The sequence below is a fragment of the Corythoichthys intestinalis genome, chromosome 2 (genome assembly GCF_030265065.1).
Source record: "Corythoichthys intestinalis isolate RoL2023-P3 chromosome 2, ASM3026506v1, whole genome shotgun sequence".
Taxonomy (NCBI): Eukaryota; Metazoa; Chordata; class Actinopteri; order Syngnathiformes; family Syngnathidae; genus Corythoichthys; species Corythoichthys intestinalis.
The window spans coordinates 73,111,997-73,135,078 of NC_080396.1; the positions used below are offsets into that span (position 1 = coordinate 73,111,997).

The window sequence follows — 23,082 nt, forward strand, 5'->3', positions numbered from 1 at the left end:
CGAGTAATCGGTTAAGAACATAAAAAAATGACCAAAAAAAACCTAAGCTGAGCCTCGAGCTGTATCGAAAAAAAAAATGAGGATCTAAATACAACAAAAGAACAATTCGCTAACTTACATATCAAAAGTCCGCTAGCTTAAATGCTATAATACAATGCTAATCTTTTTTAAAAAATGTATTTTATACAATGCTTTTGACAAATGGTTCAAAGTGATAAATTTACCTATAAACTAAATAACGAATGCATTAAAAAACATGAGCTCAAACCAAAAACGTAGCTTATGTTGGTCTAAAAAGGAGCGGCTGACTTCAGCCATGTGAAATGAGTTATGTCATATTCACTGTTGCCACTAGAGGGAAATGTATCCACCCAATTTAGTAAAACTAAATTCAAACACTTTCAAAACAAACCATTACAACGCCACTTCAATTAAATACTCAAAGCAGCAAAATTTAATTTGAATCTTTTTTCCAATCAAATTATGATTTGAGTTAATCCAATAATCGTTGCAGCACTAAATTGTAGTTCCCTACTTTGATTTCGACACGTGATCAGGTTTGACTCATGAGTCACTAGCTCCTTCTAGTTTTGAAGTTGAAAAGTGCAACCGAATGTAGGCTGACTCACGCTTCTTGTGCTGACCATATTCAATATTCTTATGGTTTGCTTCAAGCCAATAAAAAGTGGTTTGGACACCCTTGATTTAGTATCTTGGTCCCTCCTTCCTTCCCTCTGTTATCCATCTCATCTAACATCATTTGTAACCTTACCATTGTATTCTGGCCTTATTTATGGCACTTGTCATTTCTGTGTGTGGATGTCATTTTGTTAAAGCGCTGCCTTTGTCTTAAAGCTGAGAAAGTTATCTTCTCATCTGTTTTCATACATTTATGATTGTCCATTGGCCGCAATATCCGGCTGGAGAAAATCATGTTCAACCCCTTGTTGCCTGAATTTACTTTTAACAAATATCAAAAAGCATCGGGGGAATACATGAGTACATACAAATAATACTTAACCCTAAACACTCCGCGCTGTACAATCGGGAACGCCGGCATCCCCTTGATTTCTGTGGGCTATAGCTTCTGTTGTACTAGTCATAAAGAAATAATTTTTGGCCAGTATATAGACAAATAGCAGCTTTTAACAGGGTACCCGCGGGTTATTAAAAGTATTAAAAAAGCACTGAATTTAGTTTTCCATTATTAAAGGTATTAAAAGTATTAAATTAGCTGTCGTAAGTCTGGGATTTTTTTCACCATGGTTTAAATTTTGAAGAACATCTCAGTGCAACCTAAATTATATCTGTGACGTTTTTTTTTTTAAATCCATAACGAAGATGACGTGTAGAATTTTTACGATGCACTGCAATACAAATCTTAATGCACCTCGTGCGTGCGTGCTGTTAGCATCAACATCACAACAGCAGGCAATCGCACAGTACTGTGTGCTAACGTAAGGAACTGCTCAGATGCCTTAGTTGTTATGTTCGACGAAAGCCTCAACAAGACAACCAAGTCCAAACAGTTGGACCAGCATGTGAGGTATTGGATCGGCGACCAAGTCGCATCCAGATACTTTGGGTCGCAGTTTATGGGTCATGCGAAGGCAGTGGACGTGCTCAACATTTCAAAGTAAGTTGCCAATTTCCCCAATTAAAATGTGTTAGATGCAATAATGTATTTCTGCACGGTTTGCCTTTCGAATGTATGTGAATTTCGTAGTTTTAACTCAAAGAGTTAGCCATGTTCAATGGGGTATTGGCAGGTGCACTAGCCTTAACATGGATAAACCGGAGTCGTAGATCCACCATCACCCTCAGATACACAACACAGTTGACAGTTTATTGGAACGAGTGCGGGGTAACGTTGATCTGAATAACATGGCATGGTGATAAGCAAATTATAATGTAGGTGATTGTAAAACACCTCCTGGTATATTTAAATGTTTTTCTTGATTGAATAAGAGTATGGATTTTCTCTATCTGATTAAAAGAAATGTCTTCAATAGCTAACGAAGGATTAACAATGGTTTTGTATACTTCTTGTAATGTGATTAGGAAAAAAAAAAATTACCAAGTGAAATGGTCATGTGTAGCTCTTTTATTTTGTGGTAATTAATGGTAAACTACTGCCATTTAGTGGCTGTTTAAACTTTCACTGCCAATTGCAAGATTTTCCCAAGCACTTTACAGTTAAGGTGACCAACTTGACAATCACCAACCTACCACCTTGACTAGTTCCTCTTAAAGGGGAAACCTGTGGTATTGCAAATGTAATTTCTGAAGTTGCTTTACAAAAATAGTGTAAAATAAATTTTATCCTTGGGGAGATCTGAAAGACCTTATATTTAAATGTGTTTTGAGTGTATCGTCAGTAAATGTGCATTCTTCTGTCAAACACACTTAGTAATTGAGGTTAAATTTGATGTTCAGTGCTTTATTTTTTTAATATGATTCAACATTATTTAAATAATGGGTGCGAGAAAAGTATTAATTTTCAGTTGAAATGGCATTAAAAAAGGTCTTAAAAGTCTTGAATTTAGATTTATCAATCCAGGGGGGACCCTGCTTTAATTAAATACAGATGGCAGCACTGTTACATCGTAACTAAATGGGTTTGAAACTTGAAAAAAAAATCCAGTCGATGTTTGCATCTGTGGCCGCCATCTTGCATCCGTGAAGTTTTATATCCTCTTCTCTGCTGGAATAAACAATTTTGATCACAATTATATTGGAAATATGGCATCACAACGGCAAGGCAGGGGTAGAAGAAGGAGTGGAACACCAGGAGATGACCATCCAGTCCATCAGAGGCGAGTACAAGCAGCAAATTATGCCGAGTCTGATGAGGAGTCTCTAGAACAAGGGGACATGGATTTGGAGGAAGCAATTTATGTGACTTTCCATATTTGGCATTTGAAGTTCTTCAACTTTAACTGGTTATGACACTTTCAAAAATAAAAAAAATTCGGGAAAAATTCATGACCTAATCCTTTGATATAGGAATGAAATTTGTACAACAAGGCATGTTTGAACTGCTTTTTTAGTTCATAAAAACTCATCGAGAAAATCAACCCCTAATTTCACATACTGTAAAATGCTCACAGTGTATAGGGTTAAAAAAAACAAATGTGTGCTAAAAAGGGGAAAATCCTAATTTTTTTTTTTTTAAAGGAAAGAAAATATTTATTTAGAAAATAAAGTTTTTAAATAAATTAAAAATATTCAAGAAAATATTTGTTTTAATTTGAAAAATAAATGAAAAGGTGAAATTAAGTCCTCCTTTTTTGTTTTTAAAATGTATTAATTTTAAATTAAATAATATATATTTATATTGATAGCTGGGATAGGCTCCAGCATCCCTGCAACCCTTGAAGAGGCTTGGAAGATGAATGAATGAATGATGGATACAAATTTAAATTCATTTTCAGAATTTACCCACATATACTGGACTGTCTCAGGAAATTAGAATACACAATATTCTAATTTTTTGAGTCTCAGACTGTGTATATATACAGGACTGTCTCAGGAAATTAGAATACACAATATTCTAATTTCCTGACTGTCTCAGGAAATTAGAATATTGTGTATTCTAATTTCCTGAGACAGTCCTGTATATATACACAGGACTGTCTCAAAAAATTAGAATATTGTGTATTCTAATTTCCTGAGACAGTCCAGTATATGTGTGTATATATATATATATATATATATATATGTATATGTATATGTGTGTGTGTGTGTGTATATATGTATATACTGTATATATCATTTTAAGAATTATTTTTTTGTATTTTGTAATTTTAGGCTCTGTACTTAGTACTATTTTTCTATCTTCTGAAATAAAAAAAAAAAAAAAAGTTATTTGCTGTTGTAGAATCCTGGAATTTACACAATGTTAGCCTATTTAAGTCCTCCCGACAAAAAGTACACAGTCCTGTTTTTCAAACATCTCCCACTCCTGACGAGTGTCTAAAGATAGAAACGTTCTCTTTTGCTAGCTCCGTCTCATCATGTGCTTGTGTCTGCACATTCTTTAAGGCAGTGTAAAGGGGCATCGCACTGTTTTGTCATCTCTGTTTATACAAAGCACAAAAGGACTGACGTCCCCCTCCTCCCCGTTTGACCTCTGAGCCACCCTTGGAGTCGCAGGAGACAAATGAGTGGCGGTCATGCTCGGACCAGAGAGATCAGGACCCCTGCGGTATCGGCAGATGAAAGGCCAAAGCTGCCTGTTTGAAAATGATGCTTTCTAAGCTGCACCTCCCTTGGGTCATAGTCCATAATCTTAAAAGCACTGGCTCAGGTGGTAATTCACTTAAAACTGCACTGGCGCACACCATCGGGGATACAATTCCATTAGAACTAGCTTTCTGTTTTTGTCTTTATTTTTATTTCATCCTGAAATTCCTACCGTTGAAAATGTTTAGCATATTCATGAAGGTTGTTAGCAGTGTGTCTTGGAAAAACTGCAGGCTGATTGCTGTTTAAACAGAGTTGTTAAAAGTGAATATTTGCTTACATGAGAAGCACGGCAGAAAATTTTGGCGCAGTTGGATTGTAATCCTCCCACACGTTGCCACTTTAGGTGTGTTCAGAATTTTTAACTCGGGGGTGTGCAAATTTTCGATATGCTTCCATACAGACATGATTTATCGTTTAATAAAGGTATCTATGTTTAAACAAAGGAACCAGCAGGTTGCTACCAAAATCTTCCATTAGAAGAGTGTCCACATTAGCTTACTGGCAGCCATTGACGGCACTAGACATCCAATTCATTTTGACTGGATTGGACGTCTTGTATCGGTATATCGTGAGATCGTTATGGTGAGCTTGGTATCGCATTGTGACGTACCCAGAGGTTCCCACCCCTTGTTTTGAGAACAACACTATAAGACACTGAACCCTAAATTGCTCTCAGTACAAGCGGTATACTGTAATGGTAAGTACATTCCATTTACCATTTGTGAGTCAGCAGTTTGAAACATATTTTCCAGCTAAAGCTGGCTTGCCATTTCATCCCATAAACTGGAAAGCATCAGACTGTCCACAGAAACATGAGAAAAAGGAGCTTAGCAATGTCTACACAATATCGCTTAGTACGGTACAGTTTTTGTACTGTATCAGACCCGATGCAGCCGTCTGTGGGCACCTACAAGTCCTAACACGATGATATATTCACTAAAATGTTAGTAAAAGTCACATTGGATGTTTTATTGAGTTTAACAAGAACTTCATGAACAAACTAGAAAATGCAAATTCTGGAGAAAGTAAATAGGAATGCCTTTCTTGGCAGTTTATAAAACTTTTAAATGATTTTGGGGCAATTTCATGTCACTTCATGTTGATTTCAGAGCAGTTCCAGGTTTGCGTCTTGTGGATTTTGGGTAAATTAAAGGGCACGTCCTGTTGATTTAGGTGCAATTCTGGATCATTTCCTGTTGCTTTCTGGTCTCTTCCTGTTGATTTGGGGGGGGCATTTCGGGTCAGTCACAGTTGATTTGGGGCAATTCTGGGTCACTTTCTGTAGATTTGGGTAACTTCCTACTGCTATTTTCATTTTAAAAATAAAAAGATAAAAAAGCAATGACCACAAATCTATATTTTTTTTTGTGGGTCCAACTACATGGACCAACACTTCTTGTTGATTTTGGGGAAATTTTGCATCACTTCCCGTTGCTTTCCAGTCACTTCCTGTTTGTTTTGGGGGCATTTTGACTCACTAACTGTTGATTTCAGGTCACTTCCTGTAGATTTTGAGCAATACCGGGTCACTTTCTGTTGTTTTGGGGTGACGTTTTGTTTATTTGGGTTTGTTCCGTGTCACTGACTTGTTATTACTATTTTGAGTCTCAAAAAAAACCAATCCACCGATGGAGGTTTTTTTTGGGGGGGGGTCCCAGTTGAATGTCAATAGTAATGAAAAGAAATGAAAGAAGTTGTTTTGTTTTTAGTGACAATCAAAAAGTGAATGAGCTGTATCAATGTGTTAAATTGAAAGTGCCATGAGAAATAAATGAAATGTGTGGTTTGGGGGAACAATAATACAGGTGGTCTACTTGTTACGAATGGATTTTGTTCCTACGTTGGCGACTTAACCCGAATTTCCGCATAAATCGGAATCAACCCTTAGAGTACCCCAAAATAACTATCCAAAAAGTCCAAAAGTATTGTACTTTGTTTAATGATGGAGGATACACTGTCCACTGGTGGCATTGTTTGAAATTGAACGATTCAGGTTCCCTGTTTCGATTTCTTTTCCAAACGATTCTCAAGTCCGATTCTTTTAAGAGGCAGGGTAAAAAAATCTATAATTTAAAAATGTATTAGTTATTGTATTTTGTCTAATGATGGAGGATACACTGTCCTCTGGTGGCAGCATTGGGTCTGGCTGGCCTTATGACTAGGGTTGGGTATTGTTTGAAACTGAACGATTACGGTTCCATGTTTCGATTCTGGTTCCAAACGATTCTCGATTCCGATTCTTTTAAGAGGCAGGGTAAAATTATTGTTTAAAAATTTATTAATTATTGTATTTTGTTTAATGATGGAGGATACACTGTCCTCTGGTGGCAGCATTGGGTCGGGCATCGTTTGAAATTGAACGATTCCGGTTCCATGTTTCGATTCCAGTTCCAAACGATTCTCGATTCCGATTCATTTAAGAGGCAGGGACAAAAATGTATAGTTCAAATACTTATTAGTTTGTATTAATTTCTTCTCGATTAAAAAAAAAAAAAAAAATTATATGTATTTAAAATTTATTGTTATTATTTCGTTTCTTTTCACAGGAGTGCACTTTCATGTTTATTTTTCAAAAGCTCACAGAGAAAACTTTTACACATATTCTTTTGCCATACATGTACATTAGCTGTGAGCTACGACGAAGCTTTTGTACGAATTCTTCTTTTGATTATAATTTGAAGATCTTTTAATACTGTAATGGACGGGTCTGATGTTTTAAGATGGCGGCTGTTTGCTAACGCCAGCGAGTCTGTCATTTTACATCTAGTCCCTTATACATGTTCTAACGCTGTGGACTCTGACATTTCGCATCTAGTTCGATATACTAGTACATGATATCGAACATAGCCCGACGTAATAATACGACTTATTATCGTACTATTTCCCATCTGTCCGTCCGTCCATCATCTACTGCTTAATCCGGGGTCGGATCGCGGGAACAGCAGAAGACAGACATAATTTATCGTTTTACTTACCTTTCTGTCTGGTTAGAGGACTGGCGCGACACTCAGCTATGCTACTCGGCACTTGTATTCCATGAAGCCGGAGGTGTTTAATCATACTGGTTGTGCAGCCACCTTTGCATGATAAAGTTATGTTGCACTGAGCTGACTGGCCTTTTTTTGCTTTCGTAAAGTTGAGCCAAACGTTTGAGCGCCGCCGCACCGTGTCCATGGTTGTAATCAAGTTGCAGTGCACAAACACGCACTTCTAGTGGCTTCTTGTTCTTGGTTTTCGGCAGCAATTTTTTTCCCACTCGGCGGTCAGGACATCGAAACATGGAATCGAAATTTAAAAATTCGAACGGTTCCGGGAGAACCGGAGTGTTAGAACCGGGTCCCATCGATGCTAGATGTTTGATGCCCAACCCTATTCATGAACAGACTAGAAAATGCCATTTCTGGAGAAAGTGAATAGGAATGCTATCTTTGCTGGTGATAAAACTTCCAAATGTTTTTGGGGCAATTTCGTGTCGTGTCGATTTTAGGGGAGTTCCAGCTTTGGGTCTTGTGGATTTTGGGTAAAGTTGCACCGATACCGATACCAGTATCGGCAGGGGGCGCCGATACGGCCTGAATTGGTGGTATCGGTATCGACGAGTACCAACATTTAGGGCGCCGATACCATCTACTGGCATCACTTTCGCGCAAATGAACTGTCCTCCCCACGTGAGTCAACTTCCCAAATCCCGATGCATGACCTTTGTATGTCTTTGTCTCGAAATAACCAAACAGAAATAACACCTTCGACTACAATATTAAGGATGTTCACTACAACGCATATCGGCGATGTTACGCTGCTTTTTTAACATGGCATTCACAAACGATTAGCATGCTTAAGCTAACGCGTGCTGTAATAGTGGCGATGGGATCAGAAAGCTTAAGACCGTGAGAGACTAAGCAAACTCATGGTTTCATGATGAACAATGAGTGGCAAATTAAGAGCTCCGTACTTCAAACTCGTCCTGTTTATGAAAATCGATTGTCATATAATGCTGGTGTTGTGCATCTGTGGCCAGAAAACACTCAAGCGGCGCAGCGCGCACACTTAGATATCATCATATAGCAACCTAGATGTCATATGTCCGATCCCATGCCAACTCTCGCGCGCACATACTAGATATCATCAAATAGCAACCTAGATGTGCTACATTAGATCCCATGCCATTAGCTGCGTGAGCCCAGAGCGACGCGTAGTCCATATACTACATTGATGAATTAGAAACCGCCATGACTGAATGGAAGTTAAGCAGGCCAAATCAATCCATACCAGTGACTATAGATAATGCTGCAAATACTGTTAATTCAGCACATGTTACAGATGGACTCGGACCACAAATAGGATGTTTTGCTTATATGGTAAAAATTGCAAACTACTCTTAAACTACAGTCAATCATTCATCTTGGTGATTTTAAATCTCTTTTGTCTGATGTTTTTACTGATTATTGTAACTGTTTCCGTTAGTGTATTTTGTGTTAATATTTGTGAATGTTTCTTTTTACTCAGGCCTCTTTTGTAAAAGAGATATTAATCTCAATGAGACTGCCTGATAAAATAAAGATGAAATAAAATAAAAAATAAAATATAGCTGCTAAGAGAGCTGCAGCAATCAACAGTGTGCCCCACTTTACAAACAGTAAAGATTGTTCTCAGCACTTACAGTATATACAAAATTTTTTCAGATCAGTAAGAAGTAAGCACATAAATATTATGCACTAAAATGCTTGTTTATATGGTGGCACTGTTATTTTTGCTTGTTAGCAAAAAAAAAAATTTAAAAAAAAAAAAAAATAATAATAACAGTTGTATTTTCTGTTTCAGAGCATTAAATGTATTGAATTGTATCAAAAATCATACCGAACCGTGACTTAACTGTATCGTTGCATCCCTTATACGTACATATGCTGTATATATATATATATATATATATATGTATATATTTTTTGCAAACAGAGTGGTATCGGAATGGTATCGGTATCGGCCGATACTGCACAGCCAGGTATCGGTATCGGCTGATACTGCACAGCCAGGTATCGGTATCGGTATCGGGCCCAAAAAATGGTATCGGTGCAACACTAATTTTGGGTAAATTAAAGGTCTCTTTCTGTTGATTTTGGGGGCCATTCCGGCTCACTTACAGTTGATTTTGGGCAATTCTGGGTCACTTTTTGTCAATTTGAGGTCACTTCCTGTTGATTTTTGGGCATTTCCGGGTCACTTCCTACTGCTATTTTAATTTTAAAAATAAAAAAAGCAATGACCACAAATACGTTTTTTGTGGGTCACCAACATGGACCTACACTCCCTGTTGATTTTGGGGCAATATTGCATCACTTCCTGTTGCTTTCCAGTCACCTGCTGTTTGTTTTAGGGATATTTTGAGTCACTAACTGATGATTTCAGGTCACTTCCTGTTGATTTTGGGCAATACTGGGCCACTTTCTGTTAATTTGGGGTCACTTTTTGTTGATTTAAGACCACTCTGTAGATATTGGGGAATTTCCTGTTCACTACTTATTGCTATTTTTAAAGCAATCACCATATATATATATATAATATATTTGTGGGTCCACGAGCATGGACCAACATTATCTCCTGTTGATTTTGGGACAATTCTGCATCACGTTGCGTTGTAGTCACTTCCTGTTTGTTTTGGGGCCATTTTGGGTCACTAACTGTCGATCTGGGGCAATACCAGGTCACTTTCTGTTAGTTTGGGGTGACTTTTTGTTGATTTGCAGTCACTTCCTGTTGATTTTGGTTAATACTGGGCCACTTTCTGTTGATTCGGGTTACTTTTAGTGGTTTTGAGGTTGCTTCCTGTTGATTTTGGGGGAATACTGGGTCACTTTCTGTTGATTTGGGTTACTATTAGTGGTTTTGAGGTCACTTCCTGTTGATTTCCTTGTCACTTCCTATTGCTATTTTTATTAATAAAAAAAGATTTAAAAAGCTATCACCACAAATCTGCATTTTTTGCGGGTCCACCAACATGGACCAACACATCCTGTTGATTTTGGGGCAGTTCTGCATCATTTCCAGTTGCTTTCCAGTCACTTTGTTAGTTTTGGGTGCATTTTAGTTCACTGTTTATTTCAGGTGACTTATTGTACATTTGGCCAGTACTGGGTCACTTTCTGTTGATTTGAGATGACATTATGTTGATTTGAGGTCACTTCTTGTTGATTTCAGGGTAGTTCCGTGTCACTGACGTGTTATTGGTATTTTGAGAAAAAAAAAAAAATCAATATATATTTGTGGGTCCGAGTTGAAATTCAATAGAAGTGAAAGAAGCTGTTGTGTTTCTCGGTGACATTGAAAAAGTGAATGAGTAATGTCAATGTGTTAAATTGTAAGTGCCATGAGAAATAATTGGGGCCCTTTTGACTAAAACGTATGGTTTGGGGGAACAATAATATGACTAAATGTCTTCAGCAAAGTGACACACAGCTGTAGTTGCACCATTTCCCCTCTAGTCCACAAGAGGGGGCTCCGTCATTATCTTTCACTTACTTTCCTGCCTCCAAAGTCTTGTTTGAAGCAAGAACACAAGCTCATATTTTCATGTGTTTTCACGTGCCATCTTCTAGATGGATCAGGTATCCGATGACGAGTTGGACCATGGCGCCGAGGAGGACAGTGATAAGGAGGACCAAGACCTGGACAAGATGTTTGGAGCCTGGCTTGGGGAGTTGGACAAGATCACACAGGTAACAGGCTTATGGACGGCGCTGTAGCCATGGCAACTTCAACACTGCTATTCCTGTGTGTCTCCTAGCAACTCGCTTTTTCCCAAATCCATCATGTTATATGTGCGATGACACTGAAAATCCGTCTTTTGTGTCAATTCTCTCGCTAGAGTATGGATGACGACAGGCCTCAGAAGGCGCTGCATAAGCCTCCTCTCAGACAGGAGACCAACATTGCCAACTTCTCCTACCGCTTCTCAATGTATAACCTCAACGGTGAGCCCTCGGTCAGCGTCTCATTCGTGGCTCATGGATACGTCGCACTAACACCAAAGATGGCTTTTTCATACAGAGGCGCTGAACCAAGGCGACACAGTCGACTTGGACGCTCTGATGGCTGACCTGTGTACCATTGAGCAGGAGCTGAGCACCATTTCCAAGCCAAATTCTCGCAGTCAGAGCAAGCGCGCCGCGGGGGGACGGGGCGCTAGCACCAAGCACCCGGGCGCCGGCGGAGGGGGAAGCAGTGGAGGTAGTCCCCTTGACTTACGAGTATTGGGAGTTAGGATTCTTATCACATAGACTTCACTATCAATTGACGCAACACGGGGCTTGGGGCTGATCAGTAGGGGGCCTATTTTAAAAAATTTCAAACATTTTCAAAACCTAAGTCACTAGCGACCTAAAACCAAAACAGGCACCTCCCTTAGGTATATATGAGTCTCCATGAGCAGCAATTCAAAGTATTTCCATAATAAAATCCTGATTAACTATTTTTTATACAAGTATAACAAAACTTGGATTTAAATGGCTTTCAAATTCTCAGACTTTATGCTACATGCACAAAAATCACCAAATGCAGACATAATCACCTATATTTTCAGGATCAATAGCAATATTTAACATATACACATAACATTTTTAACAAGTTTTTGCCAGAAATAGCAACTTATTTTTTATTTTATTTTTTTTTACAAAATCCAACATGCGGCCGTCAAAAAACTTAAGAGCTTCTTAAGTTGAATATTCTTGAAACTAAATAATTAAAACGCGCAATTTCAATAGATATGAGCGTAAAACAGTCTAGATTCTTGGGCAGTTATTGTTCATTTTACGGAAATATTTGAAGTAGTGCTGTCAAATTTATCGCGTTTACGGGCGAGAATTAATTTTTTTAATTAATCACATTAAAATTTTTGACGCATTTAACGCATCCGCGGAATGACCCGCTCTTGCATTGCCTCAAACAGATTACAATGATGCCATTTTTTGTACATTGAGAGCTAAGAGGCATAGAAAGGCGAGTGGACACAAGCGTTCATTGGACTGCGCCATTTATTGGCATAAGCTTTGGCAACTCCTTCACAACAAACATAAGTATCATTTAGTGAAAGCACAACAAAAATAATATTCCTATCTCTCAAAAAAATTATGTTCACAAAAACAATGCAAAGAGAACTGGCATTCCCAATCAAAATAGCTATGCAAAATACACATAAAACTTACTCAGACTTTGGTCAAACTCTATTCAAACATTTCATTTCGCTCAACAAATACACTGGATGGCAATATTTAGTCACAATATACTACAAACTATCAGAGGTCTCGTACGTTGTGAAGCCAGCACTCAAATGACCGTGAAATACAACGGATAGACCAGTAAACAGGGAACTACAGCGTCAGGCAAGGGACAAAACACTCATTGGCTTGATTTCTAAGTGATTGTGGTGCATTTCAAATTCACTACCTTACGTAGTTAAAGACACTGTGGAAGAACGGCAGGGAGCCCATGTGATGTCACCGCTTGGCGACGTCAACAGTGATGAGCTACTAGTTGAAAATTTTACAAATTTTATCAAAACGAAAACATTGAAAGGGTTTTAATATAAAATTACTGAAACTTATACTAACGTTTATCTTTTAAGTACTACAAGTCTTACTAACTGTGGATCCCTTTAACAGAATGTTAATAATATTAATGCCATCTTGTGGATTTATTGTTATAATAAACAAATACAGTACTTATGTACAGTATGTTGTTTGTATTTATCCGTCTTGTCTTATCATTCCATTCCAACAATAGTTTACAGAAAAATATGGCATATTTTAGAGATAGTTTGAATTGCAATTAATTACGATTAATGAATTTTTAAGCAGTGATTAACTCGATTAAAATTTTTAATCGTTTGCCAGCCCTAATTTCAAGCCAAATTTACTGTCTTGTGTGATCCGGGGTTCGGCAACCCGTGTTTTAAGAGCTGCAAACAGCCTTTTAGCTCTGCCCTAGTGGCTCCCAGGAGCATTTTCAAAAATGTTTGAAAATGGAAAAAGATTTAGAATTTATTTTTTTGTTTTTATATGGTTCCTGTGGGAGGACAAAATTTATATCACAAACATTCTTAATGTTTTCCTATGCTGTAAAAATGTGTAGAATAAATATTAAATTTCAACATTTCTGTCAACGAGCATTTGCGTCATAGCCTGCGACACACGTTTCTATCAGTAGGGCGGGATACCAGGCAGGTGGCTATTGTAAACAAACCGGCAGCCGAAAACCCAGTTTGGAGCGAGAGAAAAAGTGCGATTCCATTACTTATGAAGAACTTAGGGGAGCGCAAAAATAGATTTAAGAAGTGGATTGCATTGCCAAACTCCACTACTGCTCACAGATGGTGGGTACATGAAGAAGACATTCATCAACATATCAGAACACCTATTTGAAGACTTCAAAATCAAAACCGAGATAATACAGAAAATAGACAGGCATGCAAACTTGCCACCATTCGGCAAAATTTCACCGTTTTGAAATTAAAATGGGTCATTCTTCTGAATCACGTAGAGCCGAGGAGAAAAAAATGGGGGGGGGTCTATCTAATAGTCTAATAGTTCAGTGAATGGAATTTATACTGTACCTGTAAAATCATATTTTATGCTGTACAGCTGTTCTCTGCTTAATGCAACTGGGACATAATATATATCTTATAATTTAGATTTTGTATAATTTGCTACTTAATGCGTCTTATATGTTCTGATTAGGGCTGTCAAACGAATAAAATTTTTAATCGAGTTGATTACAGCTTAAAAATGAATTAATCGTAATTAATCGCAATTCAAACCATCTCTAAAATATGCCATATTTTTCTGTAAATTATTGTTGGAATGGAAAGATAAGACACAAGACATACTGTACATAAGTGCTGTATTTGTTTATTATAACAATAAATCCACAAATGGCATTATTAACATTCTTTCTGTTTAAGTGATCCATGGATAGTAAGACTTGTAGTTCATAAAAGATAAATGTTATAGTTACAAGTTATAGTAATTTTATATTAAAACCCCTCTTCATATTTTCGTTTTAATAAAATTTGTACAATTTTCAATCAAAAGTAGAGTTAATATAATAATAATAAGAATAAAAATAACAATAATAAGAATTGAGTGAGCAAACTCTGAGTAATGCCAATTCACTTTGCATTGTTGTTTAGCTGTGTGAGAATAGGGCCTCATTACTACAGACTGAAGTGCTTTTCTTTTTGTGAACATTATTTTTTTTGAGAGATAGCAATATTATTTTTGTTGTGCTTTCACTAAATGATACTTCTGTTTGTTGTGAAGGAGTTGCAGAAGCGTATGCCAATAAACGGCGCAGCCCAAAGAACGCCTGTGTCCACTTGGCTTTATAACAGATATATCTCTGAGCATATCTTACCCAAAATACAACAAGAGACACATAATTGCCACTAAAAGAAAGCAAACTTACCGAAATATGTGTCGAGCACAAAGCAACAGCATAAACGTCTCACAACTACTAATTCTCCCACTAATTGAAGGAATAACATTAGTATGGAACGGCGCTGCGCTGCCCCCAAGCGGCCGGTGGCATTCTCTTTACTCTTAAAGTCCATAAACGGCCTCATTGAAATCTGTTTGAGGCAATGCGAGAGCGGCTCATTCAGTGCATGCGTTAATTGCGTCAAATATTTTAACGTGATTAATTTAAAAAATTAATTAACGCCCGTTAACGCGATAATTTTGACAGCCCTAGTTCTGATTTCAGGATGAGAGATTTAGACTTGTATATGTTAAATTATTATGTACTGTGTTTAATTCGAGATGTCTCTGGTTGCACTATGAAATGTACTTTTCCGCGCACGCCGTGTGTCCATGTTACTTTGTCACCTTTTTCACCCCTAACCAGTTTGCATGCCTGATAGAAGACATGCCCAGAAAAGGGGCATGGTTATGCAGGTTCGTTTGTTGTTTTTTGAAACCTCAAAATAAAAAACACATCAAAATTGGATTTCTTTACAGCATTTCTTTAATTTCATAAAAGCAATGAAACAATCCATTAATATTGTAATGACGTAAACTTGAGGTGGCATCATGCAACAGAGTAGTCACATGGTACGTTGGATGCACTGCAGCGAAAATAAACATTAAATCATGAAGGCTCCTTATGTATTTTTGCCAACTTAGTTATTTTGATAGTGGGCTAATATAGCTAATACAGATCCATACAGCATGTGTTACCTTCATTATAAGGCTTATGTAAGGCTTTTAATTTTTTGCTCAAGACATATTTCTTTTTTGTTTGTTTTTTTGGTCCAATATGGCTATTTCAACATTTTGGGTTACCGGCCCCTGGTGTAATCCAACATGGCGGCCGTCACGAAACAAAAAGCTTTTTAAATTGAAAAGTCTTGTAAATAAATGCTTAAATCACGCAATTTCTATAGATATGAGCGTAAAACAGTCCAGGTTCTTAGCTAAAAGCAAAAAAAGTGCGGTTATTGTTCATTTTATGTAAATAATTCAAGCCAAAGTTACAGTATTGTGTAATCCAACATAGCTGTTGTCACAAAACAGAGCTTTTTAAGTTGAAAGTTCTTGTAGATGAATACTTAAATCGCGCAATTTCTATAGATATGAACGTAAACCAGTCTTGATTCCTGGTTAAATGCAAAAAACGGGCAGTTAGCATTCATTTTACATAAATATTTCAAGCCAAAGTTACAGTATTATGTAATCCAACATGGCAGCCATCACAAAACAAAGCACTTTTTAAGTTGAAAATTCTTGTAAATGAATGCTTAAATCGCACAATTTCTATAGATATAAACGTAAAACAGTCTAGATTCTTGGTTAAAAGCAAAAAAACGTGTGGTTATTGTTCATTTTACGTAAATATTTCAAGCCAAAGTTATAGTGTTGCGTAATTCAACATGGCTGTCGTCACAAAACAAAGAGCTTTTTAAGTTGAAAATTCTTGTAAATGAATGCTTGAATCGCGCAATTTCTATAGATATGAACGTAAAACAGTCTAGATTCCTGGTTAAAAGCAAAAAAAGGGGAAGTTATCGTCCATTTTACGTAAATATTTCAAGCCAAAGTCACTGTATTGTGTAATCTAACATGGCAGCCGTCACAAAACAAAGAGCTTTTTAAGTAGAACATTCTTGAAAATAAATGCTTAAAATGCACAATTTCTATAGATATAAACTTAAAACAGTCTAGATTATTGGTTAAAAGCAAAAACAAAAAAAACAAAAAAAACGGGCAGTTATCATTCATTTTATGTACCGTATTTTTTGGACTATAAGTTGCACCTGAGTGTAAGTTGCAGCAGCCATAAAATGCCCAACAAAGGGGAAAAAAACAAGCACCGGAGTATAAATTGCATTTTGGGGGGAAATTTACTTGATAAAATCCAACACATAGAACAGATATGTCATCGTGAAAGGCAATTTAAAATAAAAATACAATAGAGAACAACATGCTGAATAAGTGTACAGTATGATAATGTTACATGATGCATGAATAACGAAATCCGAACATGGCCAGTATGTAAACGTAACATAGCTATTAAGAGTTATTCAGATAAATATAGCATAACGAACATGCTAACAAGTTTACCAAACCATAAGTGTCACTCCAAAACACCAAAATAACATGTGAAATGATATACAAATGTGTTAATAATTTCACACATAAGTCGCGCCAGAGTATAAGCCGCACCCCCAGCCACACTAAAAAAAACCTAACACTAACCCTAACCCTGAAAACCCTTTTTTTTTAATGCCAGCTCTGTTTTACTTGAAAAATTTCCTGCAGATTGTCAGTCAAATTCCCTTGTCCTTCAACAGGAAGCGCCAATAGCAGCACTCGGGCGTCCCCAGCCAACACTGTGCGAGGCGGTAGTGTCAACACGCGCCCCGTGGCCTCCAACATTTCTCTGGATGACATCACCTCTCAGCTGGAGAAGGCGTCACTCAGCATGGACGAAGCCGCGCGTCAGACCTCGTCGTCAGCCGCCACGTTGCGACGTCCTACCTCCGCTTCGTCCGGGGGCGGGCGGCACCACCGGCGGACAGGCTCCACGGGCGGCGTGAGCGAACAGGAAGCTCCGTCCCAGCGCTCCAGCGTCAACTCGGCGTCGGCGTCCAGTATGGATTCTCTGGACATTGAGAAAGGGACGACGGGAAGCGATGGAGACGGAAGGATCAGCCCGACAGTTCAAAGACAAAACCAGACCAGCACGGAGGTACTATTAACGATCGGTGTCCGCTTTTCTGTAGTGCTGGGCGATATGACGATATTTATCATCACTTATGAAGTACAAATTATGAATATGAACTTTACTCAGTTATGAGGTATTAACACTATTAACATTAATATTGCAGAATGGTCACTAGATATCTCTGCTCCAGCAAATGTGTGTGTAATAGATCACCACACAACATAAACATATGGTGCATATATAAAAGTCAATTGCAACATTTAAAAAGACAAATTCCACATTCGCAGGATTAAAATACTAAATGTATTTATTCATTCATTTTCCATGCCGCTTTTCCTCACGAGGGTCGCCGAGGTGCTGGAGCCTATCCCAGCCAACTACGAGCAGTAGGCAGGGGACACCCTGAACTGGTTGCCAGCCAATCACAGGGCACAAGGAGACATACAACCATTCACTCACACACTCATACCTACGGGCAATTTAGAGTGTTCAATCAGCCTACCATGCATGTTTTTGGGATGTGGGAGGAAACCGGAGTTCCCAGAGGAAACCCACGCAGGCACGGGGAGAACATGCAAGATCCACACAGGAAGGCCGAAGCCCGGTATTGAACCCTTGATCTCAGAACTGTGAGGCAGACGTGCTAACCACTCAGCCACCGTGCCGCCCTAAATGTATTTAGTTTTACAAAATGAAATACACCCTTCAAGCGCTAGCGGAATTTAGCATCGATTTGCCGGTGTACTGTCTTTTGCAACAAAAAAAAAAAAAAAAAAAAAAACTCAGGTAGCCAGTTTATACAGCATTTTAAGCATTGTTCTTTTTTTCATTCATTCATTTTCCGAGCCGCTTATCCTCACGAGGGCCCTCACGAAATGTAACATTCAGATAGACACACAGCAAACAAGACTCTTTGAAGTTCTTTAATTTTTTTTGTAAATCTAAAACAACTACAACTATGGGCAACATGACACATTTTGACAATAAAGCACTTAACGCAAAACAATTGGAGTTTAAATGTCTAATTACTCCAATTGCTATGTAAATTTCGTAGATCGAATTCACCAAACTAGCATAGCAAAAGTCCGCTAGCCCAAATGCTATAAAATGCTCACATTTTTTTCCACTAGCATAGCAATAGTCCGCTATCTTAAATAATGCTTTAAAACGCTAACGTTTTTTTAACTAGCATAGCAAAAGTTCACTAGATTAAATGCTATAAGATGCTTGTTTTTTACCTAGCATCGCAATAGTCAGCTAGCTTAAATGCTATAAAACGTTAACGTGTTTTTTTTAACTAGCATAGCAATAGTCCGCTAGCTTAAATACTATAAAATGCTATTGTTTTTAAACTAGCAGAGCAAAAGTCCGCTAGCTAAAATGCTAACATTTTTTACCTAGCATAGCAATAGCCAACTAGCTTAAATGCTTGAAAATGCTAACATGGTTTCACTAGAATAGCAAAAGGCCGCTAACTTAATTGCTATAAAATGCTAACTTTTTAAACTAGCAGAACAAAAGTCAGCTTGCTAAAATGCTAACGTTTTTTACCTAGCATAGCAATACTCAGCTAGCTTAAATGCTTTAAAATACTAAAAAAAATTTCACTAGCATAATAATAGTCCGCTAGCTTAAATGCTATCAAATGCTATTGTTCCTTTCACTAACATAGCAAAAGTCCGCTAGCTTAAATGCTATCAAATGCTAACGTTTTTTTTCACTAGCATAGTGAAAGTCCGCAAGCTTAAATGCTATAAAATGCTAATGTTTTTACGTAGCACAGCAATAGTCCGCTAGCTTAAATGCTATAAAATGCTAAAATTTTTTTTACTAACATAGCAAAAATTTCGCTATCTTAAATGCTGTAAAATGCTAACTTCTTCAAACGCATATTTCCACAAAAAATTAATCAAGATTACAGAATATACAGTATTATCTTAAACTAAAACATACAGCCTAATGGTGGCCTTGACAGGGAGCAACTGGATTGAGCCATATTATACAAGTTATGTCATATTGACTATTACCACCAGAGGGAAGTGTATCCTCCCAAATCCTTCAAACAAAATTCATTTTGAAAACAAACCAACAAACCAACAGACATGCCACTTTAATTAATCGAATCATGGAAGCTGCAAAATTGTAGCTAGTACTCGTCAATTTTTCCATTTTTGTTTTTTGCAAAATATCGCCCAGCACTACTTCTGTGTGAATTTACAGTAACAATCCGATTTGAAGTCATTAAGGCTGCAATGAGTTACCTTATTCGACTCAGTTTGTTATTGTGCACGTTTAACCACAAAAGCATGTGACGCCGCATGCGTTGGCAATACAGCACATTTATTGTTATGACTTTGCTAATAAGTCCATTGTAAGCTTTTGAGCGTGACCGCTCATGAATGACTCCCTGTTCACTTTTAACAATTGCGGCGGCTCACAAGAAACACTAAATCCGCGCCGACCTCGCATGTGTTCATATTTGATTTTTTTTCAGTTTTCATTATTTCCTCTTTATCGACACGCATGCACATTTTCAGCATGTCACACTACGATGGGCCAACGGTAAAACGGCCAGGCGGCACCTTGACTTCACCTCACAAGAGGGTGAAGTGGATCGGGCCACTGTAAGTGCATGTGTTTGTGTGTCTCTTTAACAGTTCATGAAAATATAGTTACGTGCACTTTAGGGTTGCTGCAAAAATTATTTTGATGAGTCGTATAATCGCCACCTATATTTAGATTTATACACTGGTCAAAAAAATTAAAGGGCATTTTTTTTGTAATTACTGTAAAAAAAAACTACAAAAAGAGAAAAAGTTGTTTTTTTGCCTTTTTATTTTATGTAAAAAAATATATTTTCAATATAATTTTTTTTTTATCAAGGACTACAGAAATGTAATTTCTATTTCAAAATTAAATTAAAAATGAATTAAAAAGGACATTTTCTTTATTATTTTTGTAATTTAAGTCTTAAATAGGAGTTTGAGCTTTTTTGTTGATTTAAAATGTTTTCTAAATTAAAAAGTCAAAGACTGAAGAAAAAGAATGTTTATTACTTTTTTCCTTTAAAAATAAAATGTAAAGTACAAGAATTTTAATTCTTTGGGTGCCAATTATTTTTTCATTTTTGTAATTTAAATACAAAATATATGCATTTTTTAAACATTGTTTTTTAATTTAAAATATATATTTTCAATAGAAAAAATGTTTTCATCAAGGACTACAGAAATTATGTTCTTTTCTATTTAAAAATTATGTTAAAAATTAATTAAAAATGTAATTGAAGTCTTAAATACAAATTTGAGCTTTTTTTACTTTTAAAAATAGTATTAGTTAATACTGTATAACTATAATATTATACATATATAAAATATATAGTTATATAGTAGTGTAGTAATATACTATTATAGTTACTAATTTAACTTTAAAAAATAACTGAGCTTTTTTTTTTTTTTTTTACATTGTTGTGGATTTAAAATATGAAATGAAGAATTAAAAGATTGAAGAGAATGTTTATTACTGTTTTCCTTTAAAAATATAAATAAAAATATTGTTTATTACTGTTTTCCTTTAAAAATAAATAAAAATATAATGTACAAGAATTTGGACTAATTAACTGTTTGAATGCCAATTTTTCAATTTTTTTGTAATTTAAATAAGAAATATAAGCCTTTTTTAAACATTGTTTTTTATTGAAAATATATATTTTCATAAATGTTTTTCATTGAGGACTACAGAAATCAGAAAATATTTGCTGCTATTCAGTTTTTTTGTTTAAAGAGAAGGTTAAAAAATGAATTATAAATAAATATAATAATTTGTCTTTATTTTTTACGTTTATTTATTCTGTTTTGAAAAACATGGAAAAGAAATACAAATGCAATGTACGAGAATTCTGTGAACACTTTCAGTGCCATTGACGATGATAAACGTCAAATCATTTAGCGTCCCGTCATCCTTCTGCTCTGAATATAAATGAGTTCATCACAAATAGACATCCAATCCATTTGAACTGGGACTTTTGGCAGCGAATGAATTGTTCGTTCGGTGCAAACCGTTCGATTCCCGTCAATGACAGCCAATGAGTTAGGATGCTCAAAAACAGGAGAAATCTCTCTAAACAATTTATCGACTATCAAAATGTTGTTCATTTGTTTGTTCATTTGAAAATCGATTATTCGATTCATCGTAGCAGCCCTAATACACTGACCACAAAGTTAGGTATACCTGCATAATGCAGTCCAACACAATTTTTCCGAGCTGGTACTCAGTTTTGATTTACTGTATACGTATTTTTAAAAATATGTATACAAAACGTAATACCGAGACGCATTGCAAAGCTAACTTCTCTGACAGTGGCACTCTAAAACAATATTTTAATTCAGAAAAATCATTACATTTTCAGTTTTATTTTGTGGTGTGCATGTATTAAGCAAATAAAGTGCTTGACAAATTTGTGATACCACCAAAATGAAGATCTATGCATAGACTTCATAATGATATTGACGGGACACGGGGCTGATTAGTAGGGGGCCTGCATTGTTGGCGTGGCCGTCAAAGCTGACCGAGTTGAATCACAGACAAAGAGCTTTTTTCATTGAAAATTCTTGTGAATAAATGCTTAATTCCCCTGAATTCTTTATAGACATGGACGTAAAACAGTCTCAATTCTTGGTTAAAAGCAAAAAAAATGCAAAAAATGTGTGGTTAGCATTTATTTTACGTAAATTTGTCGAGGTACGATGCTAGTCTGTCAGTCAGTGTGGTGGCCACCATATGTAAACAGAGCTTTTCTGGTGAAAATTCTTGTGGATAAATGCTTAAATCCCTGAATTCTTTATACATATGAACGTAAAACAGTCTCGATTTTTTGTTAGAAGAGCAAAAAAACGGGAAGTTATCATCTATTTTACATAAATATGTCGAAGTACAATGCTAGTCTTTTAGCCAATGTGGCGGCCACCATATGTAAACAGAGCTTTTCTGGTGAAAATTCTTGTGAATAAATGCTTAAATCCCTGAATTCTTCATAGATATAGATGTAAAACAGTCTCGATTCTTGGTTAAAAGCAAAACAAAAACCGTGCAGTTACCATTTATCTTCCGTAAATATGTTGAAGAATGATGCTAGTTCATAGCGGGTAATTTCTCCCATTCATTTTTTTCACAACGTTTCAAAATGCCTACATAGTACGAAAATTATAATAATTACATTGAATCCTCGAACAAATCATTCCTGAGATAATCCTTCCTGTTTGTATACAGTACAGCTTTTGTACTTTTTCATCCTAAATCCGGCGTTGGATCGCTGAATGTGTTGACTGACTGCGAATTACTGAAGCGGACTGTAGGACGGACCCTTACTTGAAGGCATTGCGCAGTGGCTGACCAATGTGACCCGTCCATACAATTATGAAGTCTATGGTCTGCGCCATAAAAATGCGACTTTTGTGTGCATTTTTTTCTGGTGCGACTTATACACCGAAAAATACGGTGTTAATAATCGAATTTGGATGGTCTGAATTTGTTAAGCTCATCTGTTTTGTTCACAATCATTGCTTGTTTGCTTCCACACTTGCACTAGCAACATATACTGTTTTCCACGACTCGCAAAAAAAAAAAAAA

At 36.6% G+C, this 23,082-nt stretch overlaps 1 protein-coding gene across 2 annotated transcripts in view; it reads left to right on the forward strand.

The window, feature by feature from the left end:
- raph1b (Ras association (RalGDS/AF-6) and pleckstrin homology domains 1b) overlaps positions 1–23,082 on the forward strand; it is an 84,164-nt gene that overhangs the window by 31,656 nt on the left and 29,426 nt on the right. Inside the window, exons 3-7 of one of the 2 annotated variants that reach the window (XM_057818780.1) lie at positions 10,839–10,958; positions 11,108–11,213; positions 11,290–11,469; positions 17,084–17,481; positions 19,995–20,081. In XM_057818780.1, the coding sequence (XP_057674763.1) occupies positions 10,839–10,958; positions 11,108–11,213; positions 11,290–11,469; positions 17,084–17,481; positions 19,995–20,081 (891 nt within the window). The remainder of the gene's footprint in view (positions 1–10,838; positions 10,959–11,107; positions 11,214–11,289; positions 11,470–17,083; positions 17,482–19,994; positions 20,082–23,082) is intronic. The other variant, XM_057818789.1, reaches the window with a different exon arrangement.